Source organism: Vitis riparia, chromosome 17, assembly GCF_004353265.1.
Source record: "Vitis riparia cultivar Riparia Gloire de Montpellier isolate 1030 chromosome 17, EGFV_Vit.rip_1.0, whole genome shotgun sequence".
In the NCBI taxonomy this organism is placed as follows: Eukaryota; Viridiplantae; Streptophyta; class Magnoliopsida; order Vitales; family Vitaceae; genus Vitis; species Vitis riparia.
This window is the reverse complement of record NC_048447.1, coordinates 20,478,486-20,500,606: the sequence shown is the minus strand read 5'-3', so window position 1 is coordinate 20,500,606 and position 22,121 is coordinate 20,478,486. Positions and strand designations below refer to the sequence as shown.

The 22,121-nt window shown below is 35.5% G+C and overlaps 2 protein-coding genes across 2 annotated transcripts; one reads left to right on the top strand and one right to left on the bottom strand.

Annotated features, from left to right (window-relative positions):
* The first annotated feature begins 2,960 nt into the window (after positions 1-2,960).
* Positions 2,961-5,662, top strand: LOC117903979 (transcription factor bHLH137). Its single transcript, XM_034816508.1, has 8 exons — positions 2,961-3,477; positions 3,628-3,813; positions 4,014-4,079; positions 4,171-4,239; positions 4,343-4,426; positions 4,547-4,720; positions 4,934-5,061; positions 5,204-5,662. Exons 1-7 carry the CDS (start codon positions 3,103-3,105, stop codon positions 5,027-5,029), a joined length of 1,050 nt encoding a protein of 349 aa, XP_034672399.1. The 5' UTR covers positions 2,961-3,102; the 3' UTR covers positions 5,030-5,061; positions 5,204-5,662.
* Positions 5,663-12,765: 7,103 nt separating this feature from the next.
* LOC117904226 (V-type proton ATPase subunit C-like) lies at positions 12,766-22,121 on the bottom strand. The gene is made up of 11 exons (XM_034816733.1): positions 21,909-22,121; positions 21,564-21,632; positions 21,355-21,482; positions 21,173-21,272; positions 17,596-17,663; positions 16,883-17,024; positions 16,483-16,599; positions 16,149-16,274; positions 14,469-14,552; positions 14,306-14,385; positions 12,766-13,205 (listed from the first exon to the last, which is right to left on the bottom strand). Exons 1-11 carry the CDS (start codon positions 22,020-22,022, stop codon positions 13,106-13,108), a joined length of 1,128 nt encoding a protein of 375 aa, XP_034672624.1. The 5' UTR covers positions 22,023-22,121; the 3' UTR covers positions 12,766-13,105.

Genomic DNA, 22,121 nt, shown 5'->3' with positions numbered 1-22,121 from the left:
GGCACATACAATGCTGCTTTGACCATCAATTTTTTTCGGTTAAATCATTGTTTTATGAGCTCGAAAAAGACGTACTTGTTTCTTTAAAAGGCGTATGTTCTCTGATTACATTCCGATTGCTAGTGGTAATCGTCTGTAAGTGATTCCAATGACGACTTGAAGCCCTAAAATTGAAGGTCAAATTTTGCCTGGAAAACACCAAACTTGGATCATTTTCTTGTCCTTGTAAAACCGTTGGCTTGGTTCAAAACTTAGTCAAAACCACAGCTAAACAAATGATCAAAGTTGACTACAAAATAGGCCAAGACCAAGTACGTTAAAGCTCACATACTTGGTTACATTATATAAGAGCTAGAAACAAGGGAGGACATTAGCCACATACATCTGGGTCCCGTTTATGGACACACCTCGGCCCACTTTCTGTTCATTTAGGAAGCATCATCCTTGTGCTCCTGCGCCGAAGGCATCGGCATAGGGCACGGTTTTGGACCATGTCCGTCTTAAAATTACTATTCACCATTTGATGAGTCTCATTTGTTTTTATGTGTAAAAAAATTTTCAAATATGTGAGTTTTTAGTCAAATTAGCCCTTGTCCAAATTTCAATACAAAAAGTGAAACTTAATACAAATTTAGAAACCGCGTATTTTCTTTTTCTTTCCCTTTTTTAATATCCACCTCAATAGCATATATAGTTTCAGACTGATTCTGCAAATTATAATTATTAAGAACCATAAAACATGGATGCGACTTCTAATCCATTAGGGGATGCAAGAGACCCATCTGAAGTTGAAAGAAGAAAATGATGTGTGATTGTGTGCCTATCAAGATATATAAAATCTATAAACAAACTGATCTCACCATGCTTTTCGCCGACTGGAAAAATTCTACATTTCTTTCCAAATCCGTTTTTTTTTGTTTTTTTGTCAAAAAAAAGTAAAGGGCTTGGATCATTTTCAAAAAATAAATTTAAAATATGTTTTACAAAATGATTTGTTTTGAAAGTAAATTCTTTAAGTAACAAAAAACTGTTTTCAACAACACTTTTTATGAATGGCCTGCAAAATTCTAAATGATATTTTGAACAATTATTTAGAAAGGAAAGAAGAAAATAAAAAATCTTTTTTCACGCAACCAATTTGACCCAAAGCTCAGAATTTCAACATACACTAAAAAGAGTATTGGAATTTGGAAGTGAATAAAGGGGTGTGGGCTCTCCCATAGCCTCATATCATTCAAGGCAAATTAGTATGAGGCACAAGTTCCGCCACTTGAAATGGTGATTCGTTGATTGATGACTGGCTTTTTATCTAGTCTTTGCAGGTGCTTTTAGGGATTGATCACCTTTTACTGGCTTCTTCATGACAACTGGCTCACATCTTGGATCAACACCTGGCCTGCATCTCATCTCTCTCCCTCAATGATTCTTCTTCTTCCTTGACTCCTTGTTGCTTCATTTCTTTGCCCTACTCCCTACACCATATATTCAAACCCTTGATATTGACACTTGGGTTGCCACTTTGTTTTAAATCTTCTTTTGCTTTCGTTTGCCCACTAAAATTTGTGTGATGTGAATTAGGGTTTGATTTGAAATGATTTCATATGATCTATACACAAAGACCTACAAACTCTAGGCATAGTTCATTGCCAGCTAAAAGCCATTAGAACAAAAGTCATGCAAACGTGTGTAAAATATAAATGTAATTAAAATAAATTGAGACAATGATGGCTAAAACTTGTAATGATAGAGACCATGAGTACCATAAACATAGTGTGGTTATAGATTACATCTATTGACAAAATTGTTTGATGGGAGGATTCAAATCATTTTGATAGACATTATCAACATTTAGACTAAGTGTTTTAGTTAATGAATTATTTAAAATGAACATAAATACTTTGGTATTTCTTTATGCAAGTACAGATCACCTCATAATTGAATGGCAAGAAAATGATAACAACTAAGACAAGAAGCTTTGGAGTTATTGGACTAAAAAATAATAATGGCAATAATAATAGAGGGGATTTATAGAAGAGACCACAAGACAAAGAAGTTAAATGTTTGTTTTAGCTATGTTGGGAAAATTTAAAAAAGAAAATTAATATCAAATCATAAAATTGTGAAATATCAAGGAAAATGAACTTTGGCATGTAAGAGGCAGTGCACACCAAAAGCTGAGCCTGCTGCTAAGTACAGCTTTTGTAAATCACTGAATGACATGGAGACCTCTCTCTTTCTCTCTCTCAATTCTGTTGTTTTCTACTAGCAGTAAACTTTTTTTTCTTTCTTTGATGGTACCCATCAAGATGCTTTAAATACCAACCCCACAAATGACAAAACCTCTTATTCAAACCCATCTAAACCAAGGTTTTTTACAGTGTACAAACAATGGCATCAACAATTAAGTGATTTTGACAGTCCATCATGCTGAGAAGCTAGGCCCCTACTATTAACTTAGCCCAATGCCTATTTATCAAAAAAGGAAAATTTTTGTTTTATTTTATTTTATTGGTTGCTTGGATTTCAAACTCCCATAGGGCCATAAGTGGGTATTTCTGTACCATGAAAAGTTAAAAGAAAATGAAAAAATAGACAACACGGTGACACACTGCCCATTTCTATGAGAAGGGGTGGCCAAAACCATTATGGTGAACTGTTTTTCAATAACAGAATCATAAATTCTATGTCTGAAAATCTGAATCATTGATATCATGTCCTTGCAGCAATAGAAAACAAACAAAAAAACCAGGGAAAATGTACTTTTTATTTATTAAAAAGTATTCAACTGGAGAAGTCTAGAGATGTATCACAACTTTTTTCTTTTCTTTTCTAGTAGATGAGGAGAAATATCATAGCTTAAAACTTTAATTACTTAATCTCTTACCTTAGGGGGAGAGAGAGAGTGTGATAAGACCAGTCAAATGTACAGAAGCTTTGCATGGGGATGAGTTATACTTTGGGTGCCTTTCTCTCTCTTCCCTCATCTTTATATAAACCCGACCTCTTAGATTGTCTCAGACCCACTTTACTTGACTGCAAGCTTCTGCCTCTCCTCCATCATTTTCTTGAAGGCTTCCATTTTCAATTTTTGAAGCTCTTAAAATGGCAGCCTTTTCGTATCAACACCCACCTTTTCTTCTTGACTCAGTTTTCTTGCCGAGTACTCCCATTAAGATGTCTGGTTTTATGGAGGAAGGGAACACCACCACTTGTTTCTCTCAGTTTTTCCCTTCTGAATCTCTTCATGAGGTTCCTGCTGATGCTAGGGTTCATGAAAGTACGTCTCTTCAACACAGCTCAAAGGTTACTCTCAGTGACAATGAGCCTTGTGTGACCCAGAAACTGAGCACAGACTCTTCGTCAGTGGTGGATAGGCTTGAACTTGGTGAACAGGTCACCCAGAAGGTGGCTCCCATAGAGAGGGAGAGGAAGAGGAAGAGCAGAGATGGGTCTTCCTTGACTTCTGCTCAATCGAAGGTAAAAAGCCCACCTGAAACTGAGCTTCAAGAATACATATACCGGATTCCTATTCAAGTGGGCTGTCCTCATATTTTTCATATTTTGAACCTTTTGATCTTAATTTGTTGATTGATTTGGAAGTTTGCCATGGTTTATTAATTTCATTAGGATGCAAGAGAAGGGAAAGGAAAGAAGGCAAAGAAAGGCAGTGGTCTGGTGAAGGATGGAGAAGAGGAGCAGCTCAAAGCAGACAAGAAGGATCAGAAGAAAGCCTCTGAAGAGCCTCCAACCGGCTACATTCATGTAAGAGCAAGGAGGGGCCAAGCAACAGACAGCCACAGCCTTGCAGAGAGGGTACTACTGTTCACTAATATTAATTATTAAAAGCCCATGGAACCCAGTGTCTTTGTTACATTTATTAAGGCATTAGTTTCCCATAATACCCCAACAACAAATCACAGAGTTTTCAATGTTTTGGTACCTACCAGAATAGTTTCTAAAAGAATTTCTCACCCTATTCTTACAACTATTCATTTTCTTCAAATGGGTTCCAGGTAAGAAGAGAGAAAATCAGTGAGAGGATGAAGCTCTTGCAAGCACTTGTTCCTGGTTGTGACAAGGTGAAGTTGATTCTCTTCTAAATGATAATGACTTGTTTTTCCTAGACAAATATTTTTCTGACACTGTCATGTGGTTTGGCTTGAAATATAGGTTACTGGAAAGGCCCTTATGTTGGATGAAATAATCAACTATGTCCAGTCCCTACAGAATCAAGTAGAGGTAATTAATTAATTAATAATTAGGAAAGAGTTTGTATACTTCTAAGTTCTAATGAAACTTATATCCATGTGAAATGTAACTGAACCAGTTCCTTTTTTTACAGTTCCTCTCTATGAAGCTTGCTTCTGTGAATCCTATGTTCTATGACTTTGGCATGGACCTAGATGCACTCATGGTGAGGCCAGAGGTAATAGGAAAAAAAAAAAAAAAAACCCACCCCTTGAAGCCTATGTATGTGTTATCAATATTTGATCCTTTTTCCTTCATTGAAGCTGATGGGATCTTTGTCTCTGACATGAATATTCAGAGATTGAGTGCATTGACATCACCACTGCCATCTCTGCAACAATGCAGTCCTTCCCAGCCCACAGCTTATGCTGATACAACCACCACCTTCACTGCAACAAATAACTATCCTGTTATGGACACTTCAGCTTCACTTTTATTTCACCAGGGGCAAAGGCTAAATGTCTTCTCACAGGTAATTCTTTTATTTCTTTCTTTCTTTTATTTTTCCTTACCCCACATTGTATTTATATCTAATGTGAAAATGATCCTACTCTTCATAATGAAAGGACACTGTATAATTAAATAATCCCACCTTTTATTTTGACTAGAAAATTAGAAAGAAATCATGTGATTGGAAGGGGGGAAAAATCTATCTTGCTAACCATGACAAGCACATCATTTTCAGGATAATGGTAGTCTATTGTGGGATGTGGATGATCAAAGACAGAAGTTCATTAATCCATCTGGACTCATCAGCAACAACTTGTGTTCTTTCAATTAAAATAATAAACTGAGCTGCCCTACCAACATCTGGTAAGCCCTCAAATCTTGTCTCAGGCCAGAGAAAAAAAAAATGAAGTATAATAAATATACTAATTAATTCTCTTTCTTAGACACACCCACAAACACTTGTATCATACTCTCGTAATTAACCCTTACTTTTGGTCTTTTCCAGTGTGTGTGTGAGAAGGATTTGGAAGAGAACTTGGGAGAAAAGAAACCTTAGAAGACATGGAATTGTTTTGTTCTTAGGATGAGTTCCAATGGAGGGGGCTGCTTCTTCTCAAAAGCTATGATTCCATCATTTCCAAGTCCAGTTGTTTAAAGGAGAAGGGTATCTGAACAATGAATAAAGGGGCAGCAAAATCAATGGAGGAAGAACAGACACAAAAGGACAGTTATAACCGACCAAATAAGACCAGATCTTTTATAGATCCCTTGTTCCTCTCCAATTTGACTCCCAAAGTCTCATGCACAAATTCCAAGAGCCTGTGGTGGATCAACCCTAGTCCTACAAACATTACCATTCTGAACAAATATTTATATATATGTAATGTATGTAAAAAAAATAATCCCATGTATGTCCTTCCATGCATTATAAATTTCATTCATTATGGTTCTGTTATTACAGTTATCTTTACAGTTACATTCCCTCCTCCTTTCTTCATTTATGTCCACTGTGGAGAGAAGTGAAAGGAGTTATTGCTGTTGTTGACATGACTTGGGTTAAGAATTCTTATGGTTTCCTGCCTTTAATGTTGGTGGAATCTTTCTCTGTTCTTGGCTCTTGCCATTATTATGGTAATTGGCTAAGGTTTCTGAGGTGAATTCCCCCTATCCACCTTCCCAATGGTCCTCCACATCCCATCAACTCTTCTTCTTTCCAACCAAACACCTATTAACTAGAAAACATAAATGAGACTTGAGAAGCTCATGTGTGAGTCTCCCTAATTCAAATCCATATTTATTACTTCTTGTGCAGGCATTTTAGACATAGCTGTATGAATCATATGAGAGAAAGTTACATTAATTAGGAGTATTTTCCTAGAAGCTCTCCACCTTAACAGGGCTTTTGAATAATTGGATATAGATATGGAGATAACGCAGTCAGAAACCCTCACTGGAACTACAGTGAACTGGTTTCTCAAAGAAAGGTGAATGGAGAAGTAAAATGTTGGAAACTTGGGACCAAACATAAGAGGAATAGTAAGAGAATTGTGATTTCTAGTTGTGACAATAACCGATATAACGGCTTAATTAGGATGAAGTATTGAAATACTTGACAATAACATTGTTGATTCATGCCCCCATCACAAGCATATGTCACTCTCCTCCATACCCAAGATATGATCAGATATGAGTACAGTCAGCTCCTCTTTAAATGGACAAGATTAGTTAAATATCCGATTAAACCGAGCAAATCAAAATGCTGCCCTCTAAACAGCAAGTGTTAATAAACTACAGTAGCTACAGACAGTCCATGTGATTCTTGAGTTGCACCTGATTTCAATAGACCTACATGTTGAATTGTCTTGATCAATCATTTTTTCGTATCCTAACATTATGTCCTTCAACAGAAGAAAATGCCTAAACCTGATAAGAAAATTCAATCCCTGTTCAGCTTTCCCAGTCCCATCTCTTCAACAGGATGATCCACCTCTCATCCCCTCTAGAAACACCCACTTCATTTCAGTTCTCCCCCTTTATCTTCCACCAATCTTTTTGCTTTTCCAAAAAGCTAAAATGGCTGTTTCTCCTGATGATAACCATGACCCAGTTTTTGTTTTTAACACTCCAACATATTCCACTTGGCCCAAAACCGAATCCACAAAAGAGAAAGAAAGACCAGACACCCTGAAATTACCTGCTACTGCCAACTAGAAACAAGCATGCAGATCAGTAAATGCTGGATCATACATGTAGCTCACCAACTCATCAATTTGCAGTTAAAAGGGTCCCTTATGTTGATCACTTCTCATCCAAAAACATTGCCAATGTCCCCATTTCATTCAACTAAACTCCGTTTTTTTTTCTAAATTGGAGCTGGACCATTAATGAAACTGCTCCTTTTCTAACAACTTAATTACGTTGTTTTCAATGTATCTGCTATATTCACAGATTAAACAGTCTAGTTTCCAAGTTCATCATCCATTTCCAACTTGTCGGGTTGGCAGCAGCATCATCTATCAGCAACTGTCATATCTTCGCGTGGCGTGTTTGATCCTTTCCCGGAAGATTTATCTTAGTTTACTGAATTTTCTGGAGCAATGCTGCTCACCCAGGGTCCCAGACCTATAATTTTGATCAAGTCAACTGAGGACTTTACCTTAAGACTTTCCCCCAGATACAACCAGGCATGTGTTAAGCTTGTCTAGAATCTTCACTGATTTTGTTAGGCAAGAAGCATATATTAGTAGTGTCAGTGGCCCTCCAAATCCAAATTATTGACCGATAATCGCGCTGATTGAACTGAACTTTGGACTAATCCAACAACGATACTGCAAACTGGGGTTACTAGAAAAATAAGCTTGATCTTCAAAAGGCTGAGGGTGCTAGCTAGAAGGAGCCAATTTCATGAACAAAAATAACCATGCCTATACTCTAATAATGTTTATGCAAAAATCGCATGTCATATGACTGGTATCTTAATTATGTAATTAATAATTTGGTATAAAATTGAGAATATTTATATTTCAAATTAAAATTACTTATAAAGTAATAACATATGCTATTAATATGATATACATTTTACTGGTTATTATCTAATAATTTAAGTTTTTAAGTCAAATTAGCAACTTCATATGTTATTAGGTTAGTTATACATGTCTTTTTCTTTTCATATTGGGATATGCGAGTTTGAGTTTTTGTGTCTTCACATGCAAGTATGAACCTGTTCTATGATAACATCATATAGATATTGTCTACTTTAATCCCGTAAATTTTCATGACTTTAAAACAAATTTATATATAATAGATGAGTCATTTTATACCAGTGTCATGAATTTCTACCTATATATTATAAGTTTACCTATAGAAATCAATTCTAATGTCATTCTTTATTAATTTGAAGTTGGATTGACCTATTGCTCAAGGCCTAATAAATATTATATATGGTTTGTAAATTGTGAAACTATATATATTTATGGTGGGGGACTAATTTTGATAGTGACGACCCATGTAAATATTAATATCCTCAAACTCTGTGGTATGCTCTTTCCTTCACATGACAAGTCAGCATCCAAAACTCAGCTGAGTTGGACAAGACTGACCCATCTTAGCATGACACGTGTAAGACCAGACAATGATCTGCAGCCATCTAAAGAAAAAAGAAGTTTTCCCAAAATTTTTTTAAATAGAGTACCAGAAGGAATGCACATATGTGCACATTGACCAATAGTGATGCGCCACATGGGCATACCTGAAGGGCTTGCGTCCACATTTATGATGATGATGATAGAAATGGATGACCCATCAAAATCTAGATGGGGCATGATGGAGGGTCTGGATGGATGTGAATGTCATTGTCATCACCCATCATGTTTACTCGAAGGGCTAAGACTTGAGACCCCAAAGACCATGAGACCACTGGGAAGCTCTTTTCACAGTGGGTGGTGCCCAAACCCCATACGGAATCCGATGTCGACATCATTTGGAAAGGGAGACATGTGTCATGTCATTTGATGGGCATGCATCATGGGTTCCATGATACGTGGCATGCAATTACGCATTTTGGCTAGCCGACATCCATGTATGGTCACTTCGCTCCGCCTCCTTCGTGACTTTGATATCCCACATGCGAGTTGACTCAAAATGCTAACCATCCCTTTCATTTTTTCCCCTTTTTTTTTCCATCTTTTAAAGGTGAAAATTTTGGGAAATGGAATATTCCCTCTTTATTTTCCATATTCAGAAAAGGACGTACACATTTGTGAAAGATTTTCAAAATAATTTCTCTTTTCTCTTTTACAATATGACATTGATTTTAATTTTTGGATTTTTTTTTTTTTGTATAAATGTTAAGAGACGTTAGATTTTGAGATGATTAAAATAATTTAATTATAAAAATGATGTGTTTGCCATATGTTTAAAAATTTCAACGAATCCCTTAATTAAAAAATATTATAAAAATTAAAGGAAGATAATAGAAAAAGGCATCTTTGGAAAGAAGACTTTCACTTTCACAGTTTCCAAACACAACTTTTTCAAAAATAACTTTATTTATTTTTCCCATAACCTTGTTCTACTTTCTTCCTCCTGTCTTTTCCCTTTAAGAAGCACCAAGTGTCCTTATCGCCAATGTGTAAGTGTAACTAACCCACTTTCTCCTCCAAGTGATTTTCAAAACCATCTCTTTCACCTCTTTTTATCTTCTTCATTTCATAATAAGCCCAAAAATAAAAAAAATAAAAAAATAGAGAAAACCCATTTGTATTATTATACCCATCCGGGGGAACATCCGAGGGAAGAGGGACAACAGAAAGGGGGTCATGTGTCTGGGGCTGTTTCACACTAGAAAAAATGGTGGGAAGGTCAGTGAATACCAACACCATTTTCTTACTTAAAATCATAAATATTCGATTTCGCAAAAGGATAAGGATGGGAGGGGAGATGTGGAAGTGGGGAATGCAAAAGAGGTGGGGCAGAGGGGCAGAGGGGCGACAGTTGGGACGGTGCAAGGAGGGAAGATGGTCCACAAGGGTCCACCCTGTGTTTGTGTGGGAGAAGGAGCACGCCCGCACGGCATGGCGAGCTCCTTAACAATTGAATTGCTTTTGTCTCCTTTGTCTGGGAGGGGAAGGGAGAGGGAGAGGGAGAGGGAGAAGGAGAGAGATTGTGAGAGATACATGAAGGAGGAGACTTAGAAGCTGACATTGATTATTTATTATGGTTGTGTCCATTTCTTTGCACTTATGGCATGGGCTGTCCATATTTGGACTTGTGGCTTCTTCCCCACTTCTTTCTACATTTCATTTTTCTTTTCCTTTATTCTTTTTCCTTTTTTGTCTTTTTTAAGAGATTTTATTTCAAGTTTGGCTTTCGTTCAACGCGTTGTTTCGTACACGATTACAACGCGTTTAGCCCATTTGAAATAACTTTCTGTTTTGGGTTGAGAATTCGAAGTTGGAAAATAAAGTCTGCATCTGTAATTTTTGGAAATACCTTTGTAAAAAGGCCAAAATATTCCCAATGTTTAAATTATAAATATAGTATTAAGTAAATCAAAGTATCTCTTACGTTATTTTATAAAAATTGTTTTGATATTAAATTCACATAAAAAGTTTAATGAAGGGTATTTTTATCTAAAAAAAATATTATTTTTATTATTTTGAAGAATGGAGATGATTTTCGTAAAAATAGGATCGTATTTTGACAATTTTCATCAAATATCTCTGATTTTTAAATATTAATATTGGTGGGACAAAATTTTTATTAAATAACAAAAACCTAAATAAAATTTATAGGAGAACTTTTCTTAGATCCTAAAAGGGTAAGAGCTGAAAAATAAATAATAGTGTCTATTCAATGCAGTCAGATTCAATGATTATATCCATAAAGATTTCCTAAAATAAATCAAAATACAATTTCTAAGAGAAACAATATTTTCCCATAGATCTTAAGAGTGCAGCGGGGGACGATCAAACAATATCGTTCATTGAATGAAGTCCAAGTCTTTATGTCTATAAAGGCTCTCCACCCATCCACACCTTCCTAAAGTAATAGGTATGTGTCATTTATTGAAACTCTTTCTTCGTTATGCAAACCTATAAAGAGTTAAAATACAAAGCTTAATTCGAGAAAAGAACAAAAAAAAAAAAAACCCCTTGTTACAACAAGGCAATTTGGACATTTTTTGTCGTCTTTTAAATTGATACGTGATACGAAAAACCACTCGTCATTACCTTTTTTTAAACCGATACGCAATCAATTCCTTTTAAGTCTAAAAATACAAAAACAATTCATTTTCATTAATAAGAGTGGTTGGGAGGCGACAAGTGATTCGATATTATAAAGAAGATATTAATAAAAAAAACAATATTAAATTATGGCTTCTCTCTTAATTTACTACCAATCTTGAAAAAACACCTTTTAATGAAATTATTCAAACATTCACAAAAACTCTAATTAAACTTTTGTTTTCCTAAAAGCTAACCTAAACATGATCTCAATATGTTGGACAAGATAATTAATTTTAACTTACAAGAGTAGTTTAGCATCAGTGTTGCTAAAGTCACCTTAATTCTTAAGTCCTTGTTTGGATACAATTTTTGCTTATACTTTTAAAAATAAAAAATAATAGTAACTTATATAAAATATTAATACCTCCTATATAAAAGATATAAACTTATCTTAAATCTTTGAAAATTACTTTCAAAATTTTTAAAATTTGAAGTAAATTTTTTTTTTTTTTTGATACCTCAATTTTTGTAAACAATTGTTAAAAATCCTTGCCTTGGTAAGGTAAGTCTAAAGTGTTCTAATATTTTACCAAGCACAACATCTTGGTGGGGTATTTGTGCTACACTTTAGAACTGTTCTGGTGGGGGGCCATCTCTATGCTGTGATATCAGAGAATATCTTATCAAAATTGACTTATTAATCTTAAAACTTAGATATTCAATTTATCATTAAAAAAAATGTAGAAATGGACAGATCCAACAATAATCAATACAAAACTGAATACATCATTAACTATGTACCACTTATTGTAATCACATACCGACCTCTTTTTCATTTCTTTTTTTTTTGGCATTAAGTCCTACATTTTTTTTTCTTTCCTCCAAATCTTAATTTTCAGGGCTGGACCTAAGAGTAATATTCTCAAGACACGGAGATATGGGTTTATGTATATATCTTGGAAATGGACATATGAAACAGGTGCAGATTCATTGTTGGTGAGGTTAGGACCAATGAGTGAGGGACATCTGGCAAATTGTCGACATTGAACATTTCCTAGTGTTTGGTTACCCTTGCATTTAATACATCCACCTAGTCCAACTTGCCAACTTGTCCAAGCACAACCTGGGAAGGTACCTGGCTCCAATTTTCTTATTCTAACAACAATTTTCTAGCCAACCAAACAGCGATCAGCCAAGTAAACATTGGGGACAAGTAATCTTGAATGTGGATCCCCACAAGGGCCCCTGCCACGGCCAACCCCTTGAGCAAGGAAACAAGGTCACTGGGGCCTCTACTTGAATGCTTGTCTGCCTTGAACCTCAACTTCAGGCCCCTTCTGCATTTTTCCTAATTTTTATTTATTTATTTATATTTTACTTTTGTCTTAAGCCTTAAATCCTCAATAAACTTATATGATTTAGTACGTTCATTTTCTAACTTTAATTTTTATTTTTAAGATATTTTATCTGAAATTTGAATTAACAGTTTTGCATGGATTTTTATTCAGAACTCAAATAAATTCATATCCACTAATGCTTCAAATAAAAAATCAAATGAGTTTTCTAAGTTTCATAACCATACCAGGACAAGGAATCGCCCACACAAATGCAGCATTTTGGATCTGTCCTCTTGCATCGACCGCATCCATGGCTTAAATGACACCTAGGGTTATCATCGGTGCCATGGAGTTGTGGGCTTCAACTCCTGTTCAGACAACCTACTAAAAGAACCCCAAAGACAGAGACCAAGCAACTATTAGAATGTACTTGGCCCAGTTCAATATTCCTTCTCTACTGCAGAATAACTAGCAGAGTCAATTGAAATGGCATCACAAAGAAGTTGTACAACATCAACACCATAAATTTTATTGCTGAAGATTACAACAGAACTTGATAGTAGTTTAAATTTCACAATTATGATTATTTTCACCTTAAATCCTTCAATGGTTGATAAATGAAGTACAGTTTTCTGATACAGTTTTTTCCAGGCAAATAGCATCTGCCTCAATCAGCAATACTAGATTTTGCAAGGAAAGACACATAAGCAGTGAACATTAACTAAGCTAAAAAAATCAGGTAATTTAGGCTGCTATACAATAACTCCAATCTCTGACATTATCGCAGGCTGATGAAACCGAACATGGGATTTTAAATGGATGGTGACAGGGGAATGATTATGCTCAGACTAGATTTATGGTGAAGGAGACGTAAGGATGAGAATCAGCATCACCTCCTAGGCTGCCCATACCTCCAAGTTCATCTTCGGATTTCCAGTATGTGCTACAATTCCATGCATGTAACAAATAGAATCAGAACCATTGCAGTCAAAAATTTGACCTAAGTCAGAAGACTCAGGTGGTCCTGCGACAACAAAACAGATGCTCTAGGCATTTCCTGTCTACTAGCAGAGTCTGGATCACATGGCAGTAATTCAAAACTTTCAGTCATAGGACCACCTGATCTTTTAGCTACAGAAATATCACATGAAGGGTTTGAATTGTTTCCATTTCCCTCCGCCCATCACTCTTCGGGGATGGTGACTAGTCGTCCAAGCTCTCAAACAATCAAGATTGTTTTTATCTATATATCTAAATGAAGCACAATCTTATAGATACATATGTATCATGTGTTGAATAGCCAATTTTCCTAAAAGCTTAAACTTAAAGGATTTGGGCTTGCAATGTAGATCATACACTCTAACACCCTCCCTCACATATAACCATTTTTGGGCTTATATGTGAGCTTAATAAATTGGCAAAATAAAGTAGCCTCTTTTTGGGCTTAATAATTTAAGCTCATATGTAAACTTTTTTGGGCTTTATATGTGAGCTTAATAAAATGGGAAAACAAAGTAGCCTCTTTTTTGGTTTAATAAATTGAGCCCAAGGCTTTAATAAATTGGGAAAATAAAAACAAAGTAGCCTCTTTTTGGGCTCAATAAATTGAACTTTAAGGCTTAATAAATTGGGAAAATAAAGGTTCACACACATGACTTCCTGCCAAACAAGGCTCTATACCTTGTTGAACAACTAATTTTCTTAAAAGTTTGACCTTGTAAGATTTGGGCTCACAATTTATATCATTTACTCAATATGCATATATATTTGGATTGGATATAAAATATTATTGAATTTCAATTTGATAGTTATTGGACTAAGTTTTGTTTTTCCAAGAAAAAGGAACCAAGAGGATGATAAGTTAAAAGAAATAATCAAATTCATGATTTTTGAATCAGATTCAGATTGGTATTCTGATCCATTGGCAGCCCTAGTTTCTTCTATACCCTTTTGTCGAAGTTGTTGTGGCCCCATCAATTTATGTGCATGCTTCACAATGTTCATTCAATAATGGAAAGTGAAGTGCTAATGCTCAAAAATTACCTGTTAGCACTGTCAGACAGACCTTCTAGGATTGAGCGTGCTTTCTTTTCGCTTTTAACAGAAGGTGCCAATACCACTGACTGAAACCAATCCAACATTGAAAAGGTAAATGATAACAGAGGGACTAATGAGCTAAAAATATGGGTTTGCAAAGATTACTTACTAAGAAAGATGGTGGCAATCCATATCTCAGAATGCTCTCTGCAAAGACACGTACAGCACAAAAGTGCATCCAGGAGCTGAAGACCTGCTCAGAAAATGCATTTAGAGTCACAAACCAAGTTTAAGAAACAAGTGCACTAACAAAAATTAGAGAGCCAGCTTGAGAGAAAAGGGAAAAGAGTAGTAAGCTTACTACTGCTACAACTATGACTACTGCTAATATTAGTAACAACAAAAAAACAATACCAATATATAATCAATCTAGGTGGTGTTGTTAGCTTTGTCAAATCAGTTTAGGGCCACATGACTTGCTTTGCACCGCCAACTCCACAATGTAATCCGTATAACATAAATCATAAAGTGGTACATTTTCAAACTATAAACCATCTGTACTTGTTATTTTGGTCTCAAACCCCCATAAGTTAACCGTAATGGTCCTATTTTGCCAACATACATTGAAACAGAAACCTGTGGGAAACATGCCAACTTACCTGTCATTTGAATAATTTTTCTGTTTTTGATTTTTAAAAACAAAAATAGTAGTAACTTCTATACAAAATGCAGGTCCTCTTATACAAAAGGTATCCAATTACCTTATGTTCTTAAAAATTATTTTCCAAGTTTTTAAAGTTTTAGATAGTAAAATTTTTTAAAATAGTTTTAAAGAACCATTATTTTTTTAAGGTAAGCCTTTAAGAATTCGTGTATTTTATACAAAAGTTACTATTATTACAGTTTTAAAAACAGAGAATAGGAAATATATCCAAATGGCACCCTAGTAAATTCATTTCCCTTTCATTTCTATAAGCTTTGCAAATGGGTTATCTATATTCTTGTCAAGACAGTTCATTAGATATCATGAATAGATGCTAACACCCCCACCCCTCCCCTTTACATTTGCCTAACACTTGGAACTGGATATCACAGTGGCCATTTAGATGAGACACTATAAACTAGTAGTTAAAGCCACATCTATCTTGTTACCAAGAAATTTTTTTTTGAATTCTCAGCTCATTAAAGAAGCACCCTCGAGTATAATAGTGGAGCACATTTTGTGCAAGGATCCTTAGAGGGGATAAAACTTTCATTATAACTGCTCTTCTTAGAAAGAGCTCAAATCTTGGGATCACTCTGAAGCCATGGTTGTAGACTGGAAGGTGATAGTGCTAGTTTTATTAGCTAGGTTGAGAATACATTAGGGTTGCCTCAATACTCCGGAATTTGCAATTAGTTCCACTCGCCTCTGATATATGGCATAAGTGACATGGATAATTTTTAGATGAAAGAAGAGCTATTAATAATCATTTGAAACTTTTATGCCCCTCTAGGCATGGTCCTTTTTCTTTTATATTCAAGATATTGTGTCTTTCTTTTTCTTCATTTTGACCTTATTTTCTTTGCTTTTGATTCCCTTCTTTTGCTGCAAAGGAAATCTCCTTCATTTGTAATTCTTCTAGCTATCTCAGCGAATTCCTTCCTTTCAGAAAAAAATGATGGCACAATGAATGCAGTGATGAGAATGAAAAGGAAGTATTCATTATAAATCAAAATAAGAGAACATTACTTTGAAACCCCAAATTTAGTGAACTAACAGGTTATTTTGTTAAGATTACTATGAATAGAAGGGAACCTTGTGAAACCATCATAATATTTTGCAAAGCTTAAAGGAAAATAAATATACCTCCCCATAACTGGTATAGCACCATTGCAAAAGAGAGGTTCTAATCGTGTCCTGATCTAGCATCAGTTTTTCCAACTCCTGCTTCCTACTCTCTTGTGTTTCTGGACTATATTCAAAATCACGAATCTGAATCACATGAAAAATTGAACATACAGATCATTAGGAAGAGAACTCCAACAAATTATATTGAATATGTTAATTTATCCTGTTATATTCCTGCCTTTTAAAGAATTTCACCAAAGAATGGAAGGAATTCTTAAATTACATAGCATGAGATAAAACTACTTGCTGATAACAATTGGCCAAATCTAAGCTATTTGAATGAGAAACTCACTTGAAAACCTCTCTCTCGTGCGCTAGTCTTAAAATTGTCAGCAACACGACCAAATATAGTTACAGTATAGAGAGCATATTCATTGTCCTCGTGCAACTTCTTGGATGACCTGGGGACCTAAAAAATTAGTTCAATCAATGAGTAAAATTTATTCAACTTGAAAAGAAAAAAGGTGAATTTTATTACTTTAAACATTAACTTAAACAAAGTAAAGCATAAGAGGGATGTCATTTCTCATTTTCAAAAAAATACATGATAGGCTGAAGCCAATTGTCCCCAATATACTTTACCTGGTATGCATTGAGAGATCAAAAGGACCAATCAATGACAGAATACTTTTGAGGGTCATTCATTATGGAGAAAAACAAAGGTTAAAATTAGAACCAGAATGGATTTTTACCACATAGGTGGCAAGTGTTTCATAGCTTGATAACCAATCCTTCCGTGAATACTTAGGAACAACAGCAAGGAGCGTCACCAAGTGTTCTGAAGTAATAATATCCTCCGGCTTCACTAAGTTGGACAGATCACGTACAGCTAAGCTGGAATAAGCAAATACTTGAATCAGCCAGAGGATCTTGAAGCAGAATGTTTTGATGCAACAATTTGAAGTGCAACCCAAAATGAGGTTAAAATGTCTTATGTTAATAGAAAGCTATAAGATGTCAAACACTAATCTCTATCCTAGGGAAATGTTGGATGCTTGGCATGACAACATTCAAATGTGACCACCATCATTTGCTCTTGAAATATGCAGAAGAATGCCTTTCTTTCTACAACCTACTATAAATTTATCAACACATCGCTGTTAGATACTTAGTGATGCATTATTGCTAGACTTTTTAGAGACAACTCAGCATGATTCCTCGATGTGAACATGAAAACCCACATGGCCATGCACAAAAAATTGCATAAACTAAACTCCACTCAACACACGAATCAATGTATAAGATCCATAAAACATAAACTAACAGGCATCTAAAGCCAAGTCCCAGCACCTGGATCTTGGAAAGTTTAATGTTTATTTATTTATTTCTGACAGGCAAACAAAAATTTTATAAATTTGGAAAGTTGAAATAATTTCTGTTGATGATTACAGCAATAATTCAATACCTTCCAGTTTGCTTTCTGTTTATGGCATTAAGCTGACTGCGTACATTGTTATACTCAGCAACACGAACCTGATAGATCATAGATGTAAGATGAAATAATTAACTTCCTGAGTCTCTCTGGAACAAAAATTCTAACTTTCTCAATCAGACAGACAACATGACCATTTATTCTTTCCTTTTTTTTTCATAGGTAATCACAAATGTATTAGAAACGCCAACCAAAAGGGCATGCAAAATGCCATGACCAAGTTTTAGCAACCAGGTTACTGAGCCCATGCAATGTCATGCAGGACATAAAATAAACAAATATCATCCACAACCTTTCTGCTAATATATAAAATATACCATATTAGGCACATCAATAATATTACCACAGGAACATGCTTGAAAACCGCCACCAGCATAAATAATTTTCTCATATACCTACATTTACCAATAAGAGTGAGCAATACTAAATGGATGTGAATGCAATACTAACTACCAACAAAAAATAAATTGCATTCATGAAATTCAATTATTTCTTGTTTAGGACTGGACACTAGACTAGTAGCAAGTTCAACACTTATACTGAGGGCCAAAGTTATAAGGTTAAATTAAAGCCCTAACTTGATTAGAACTGGCTTCAATCTGACCATTTATACAGCCAAAAGAAAGGCTCTAACTGAACCACAAATATAAGTTTCCAGGCTTATTGCACGGGCTTGTGAATAAAAAGGAAATCTTGACTTTTAGGCTGAGCCCAATAGTCTGTCTATTTGAGACCAGAATCAGTTCAAGCTAATTAATTTCGGAATGTAGAATCTCAAGACCTTAAAGAGGAAAAATATCCTCCCGGATTCTGGATATAATAAGTCTAAAAAATTTAGTAAGTCTGTTTACTATAAATGATTCCATAATTCAATTTTCTCAACCTTGCATAATATACCAATCCCTAATGTAGCTAGTAAACAATCTTTCCTCGCCCACCAAGAAGAAGGACTGATCTTACCTAATTCATGGTCCATAGCTACTATTTCCAGATCATCAAATGATATCAAATGCTAGATTATTATTATTATTTTTTCTCTCCTTAATTGTTGGAATTATATAGGACAACATACAGAATTTAACAAGATTAACTTCAGTTTTCTACTGGCAGAAAAATTATTACTTCGGACTAGTTTAGGCCAAAGGGTAGGATGTGAGCCAATTGGTGCATTTGTGCAAACAGGCGAGGAATTAGCCAACAACATGCTTATTCCATTGTGGGATCCCTCAGTGTTAATTGTTCCTATATTTTCATCATTTGGTATTTCTTGGGTGCTTTCTTAGTTACTTAAGAACACCTTGGATGGATGGCAAGGAAGGTTGTTCACAAGGGGAAGAAGAACATGGAATGAGCCCCCACTATGTTTACATTTACATTTATGGAAGGAACAAAAGAATTTTCAGTGCTTTAAGTGGTTGGGGTTGCAACTGGAAAATGCTTTCAAGAATCTTTTGTTTGTATTGCCGGAGAGATCTGTAGGGAATGGGAGACGGTAGATATGATTGATGTATTGGGCTGTCCTTAAGGTGCATGGGTTCCTTTTCTTTTATTTTACATTCTGTTAGTTGGTTGCTCTATGTATACCTCCTCTGGATTGTGTCCCTGCAAGGCATCTGTTAACAGCAACTGTATTTACCTATCAAAAAATATTATCTCGTTATTTCAGCATTCCTTGCATTATGAAGAATCATTTCCTTGGGCAACTTACACCATCATTCTTGCTTTACATATCTACCTGTTCTGCTACGGAATCTCTGTTCTTCATATATTATCTTCCAAAGACCTACAAGTTCTTACTCTCAAGAAGCTGCTCATATGTGAAAGAAGCATAAATTTAATCTTTTTTTCAACCCTGCAGCATCCTAGCAAGAAAGTGTAATCAATCTGACCTCATGAAATAATCTTGGTAACTCATGGTAGGTTTGATGTTTGAATCTCTCATTTTATGCATATTGAAGTTCTCTAACTACACAAAAGGCAGAAAGAAGAATGTCTTAATTGGACATAGAAGCTTCCAGACTTTGTCAAATGTAGAACTGAGTACGCTGGTTGGCTCAAACAATAAAATCTTCACATTTGATTATTACACATCTGGAGATATTTTCCATATGTGACATGAAAATTCAATTTAGAATCATTTGATTTCCAATAAACCATAAGCATCAAACACCGTTTGAGATGCCAATGCTCATGTCACATTTCATTTATCCAAAACAAGAAGGTGAAACACCTTGTATACAAGTCAGACTCGGGCACAGCGTCTTTGTCACTAAGGTGACATGAACCTGAGGCTAGGCAAGGGCAGCCTACAGGATTTCTTCTATTTAGGCACATGATCCAAGTGGATCATTGTGTAGTTGTGGACAACATTGAACTCTGCAATACAGACACAACTATAACTACATTACAGATTATCAGACTCAGGAGATTCCTGCATCATTTAAGATCTCAGAAGACAATACAATCCAAATTGGTATTTTTAACACCAAGTATACTGGTGGTTTTTAACAGTCAAAGTTCAGTTCATTTACTTCTTGAAAGATTGACTATGAATAATGTTTTACTAGGAAGATTTTTATTGTAACATCCATATGTTTCCATATTGTGCCATCCATTTAGATTATGGATATTCCTCTACCAGTTTTAAATTGTAACTATCTTTTTTCCTAGTTGTTACTAAGAGAAACTATCATTCTGAGTTAGAATAAAGCTTTGCCAACTCAGTGTTCTGTTGTTATCTAGTTATGACACTTGTGTAAATTAGGAAATCTTGTTGAGGCAAGTTATGTAATAACGGAAAAGTGACAGCACTCTAACAAAATGATATATATATATATATATTTAAGAACTCTCTAGAGAGTACTCTGTAAGAGAGCATACAGAAAACCAAAAGACACTGTTTCTCTTGTTCTTCTATGGTATCAAAACTTTATTCTAACATTCTAGAACTACGATTAGAAGAGCCAGTCTAGTTTGAGCTGATGCTTCCTATTTGTGTTTTTTGAGGAGGGGAAGAAAAGAAAAAAGAAACTCTTTATGGTTGTTTTAACCATGTTGAAGCAATAAAAATTGTACAGCGAGGACCTCAGTGCCAGACATATTATCCAATTCACATATTTTTGTCACTATTATTATTTTATTACAGCAACAGATCTCTCTTTTGTATTGCAAAGACAAAGAACAACTGTGGCTTGCATGATTGAATTTCATCAGGCCGTCTTCTCAAGTTGATTAATATTATGCTAAATTATATGGCCACACTTCATAAATTATACCCACTTCATAGCTTCCTATGTTGCACAAACCGTTTAGACATGAGGACTGAGGATTACATCCCATGCAAGGTTACAAGCATAATGATTTGTGCATGAATTCGTTAAAAATAATATGTCTTAGTCTGTGAACTTAACTAGCTTATGACCACACTATAGCATGCTTGTAAAAGTAACATTGTGCTTTCTAGTCTCAGTGTCCACAACAAGATATAGTACGGAGAAATGAAACGATTTATAATGAAAGCCACATTAAAGGAACAAATAAGAATCCTTACCTTAAGATCATCCTCAATCTTAGCTACTTGTACATGAATGCCATCCACAATCTCCCTGAGAGGAGACATTGTAGGGTACTTCGCCTCATCCCACACGAACCTGGAATTGAACATTCAAATTGAATAATTATCACAGTAGCAGAGACAGAATCCTCAAATCATGATCACTTAATCTGCATTACCTCGTCAAGTAGGAATCAACAGGAACCCCATCCACTGTCAAAGCATTACTCTCACCGCCCGAACCCCTCTCCAACTCCTCGATCTGACGCCGTATCTTGTGAGTCACTCCCTCGACAAAGCTATTCGACTGCAAATTCCACAAACTAATTCGCATTACTCTCAATACAACGCCATAAACCACACAATACACAGACAGGCTTTCATTCACCTTCAGAAGATCGTCACTGAGAGACAGAAGAGAATCGAGAGTTCCAACGCGAAGATCCGGAGTATTGAACTGGAAAAACAAGACAAGAAGGGAACGCAGTCATATACTAAATCCATATATTTACAATCAGATCTCAATAAAAACTAAAAAGAAAGAAAGAAATAAAATAAAAATAAAAAGTTGATGCTCTGTCTGGCTGCTGAGAAGCAGTAGGAAAATAAACGAAATTATGGATCATGCAACTGAACTCCAACACAATCCGGTAACGAATTCGAAATGTCCATTCGATTTCCCGCGGATTCCGAGCAACCAAACAGAGAATGAGAGGAATGCGGCGACAATCACCCTGTAGAGAGGAGTGTCGAAGGAGTGTTTGGAGATGGATTCCTGAAGGCGACTCCATAGAGACGATGCAGAGGTCGGAACGGGGAGGGAGACGACCCAGTACCTAGTCGCCATTATTACAGGTGAGGAGTGTAGGTTGGAGATGGAGAAGATGATGTCGTCTGCGGAGAATTAACGGAGGAGCTCGGAAACTGAAGTCTGGTTTTGTAAAAA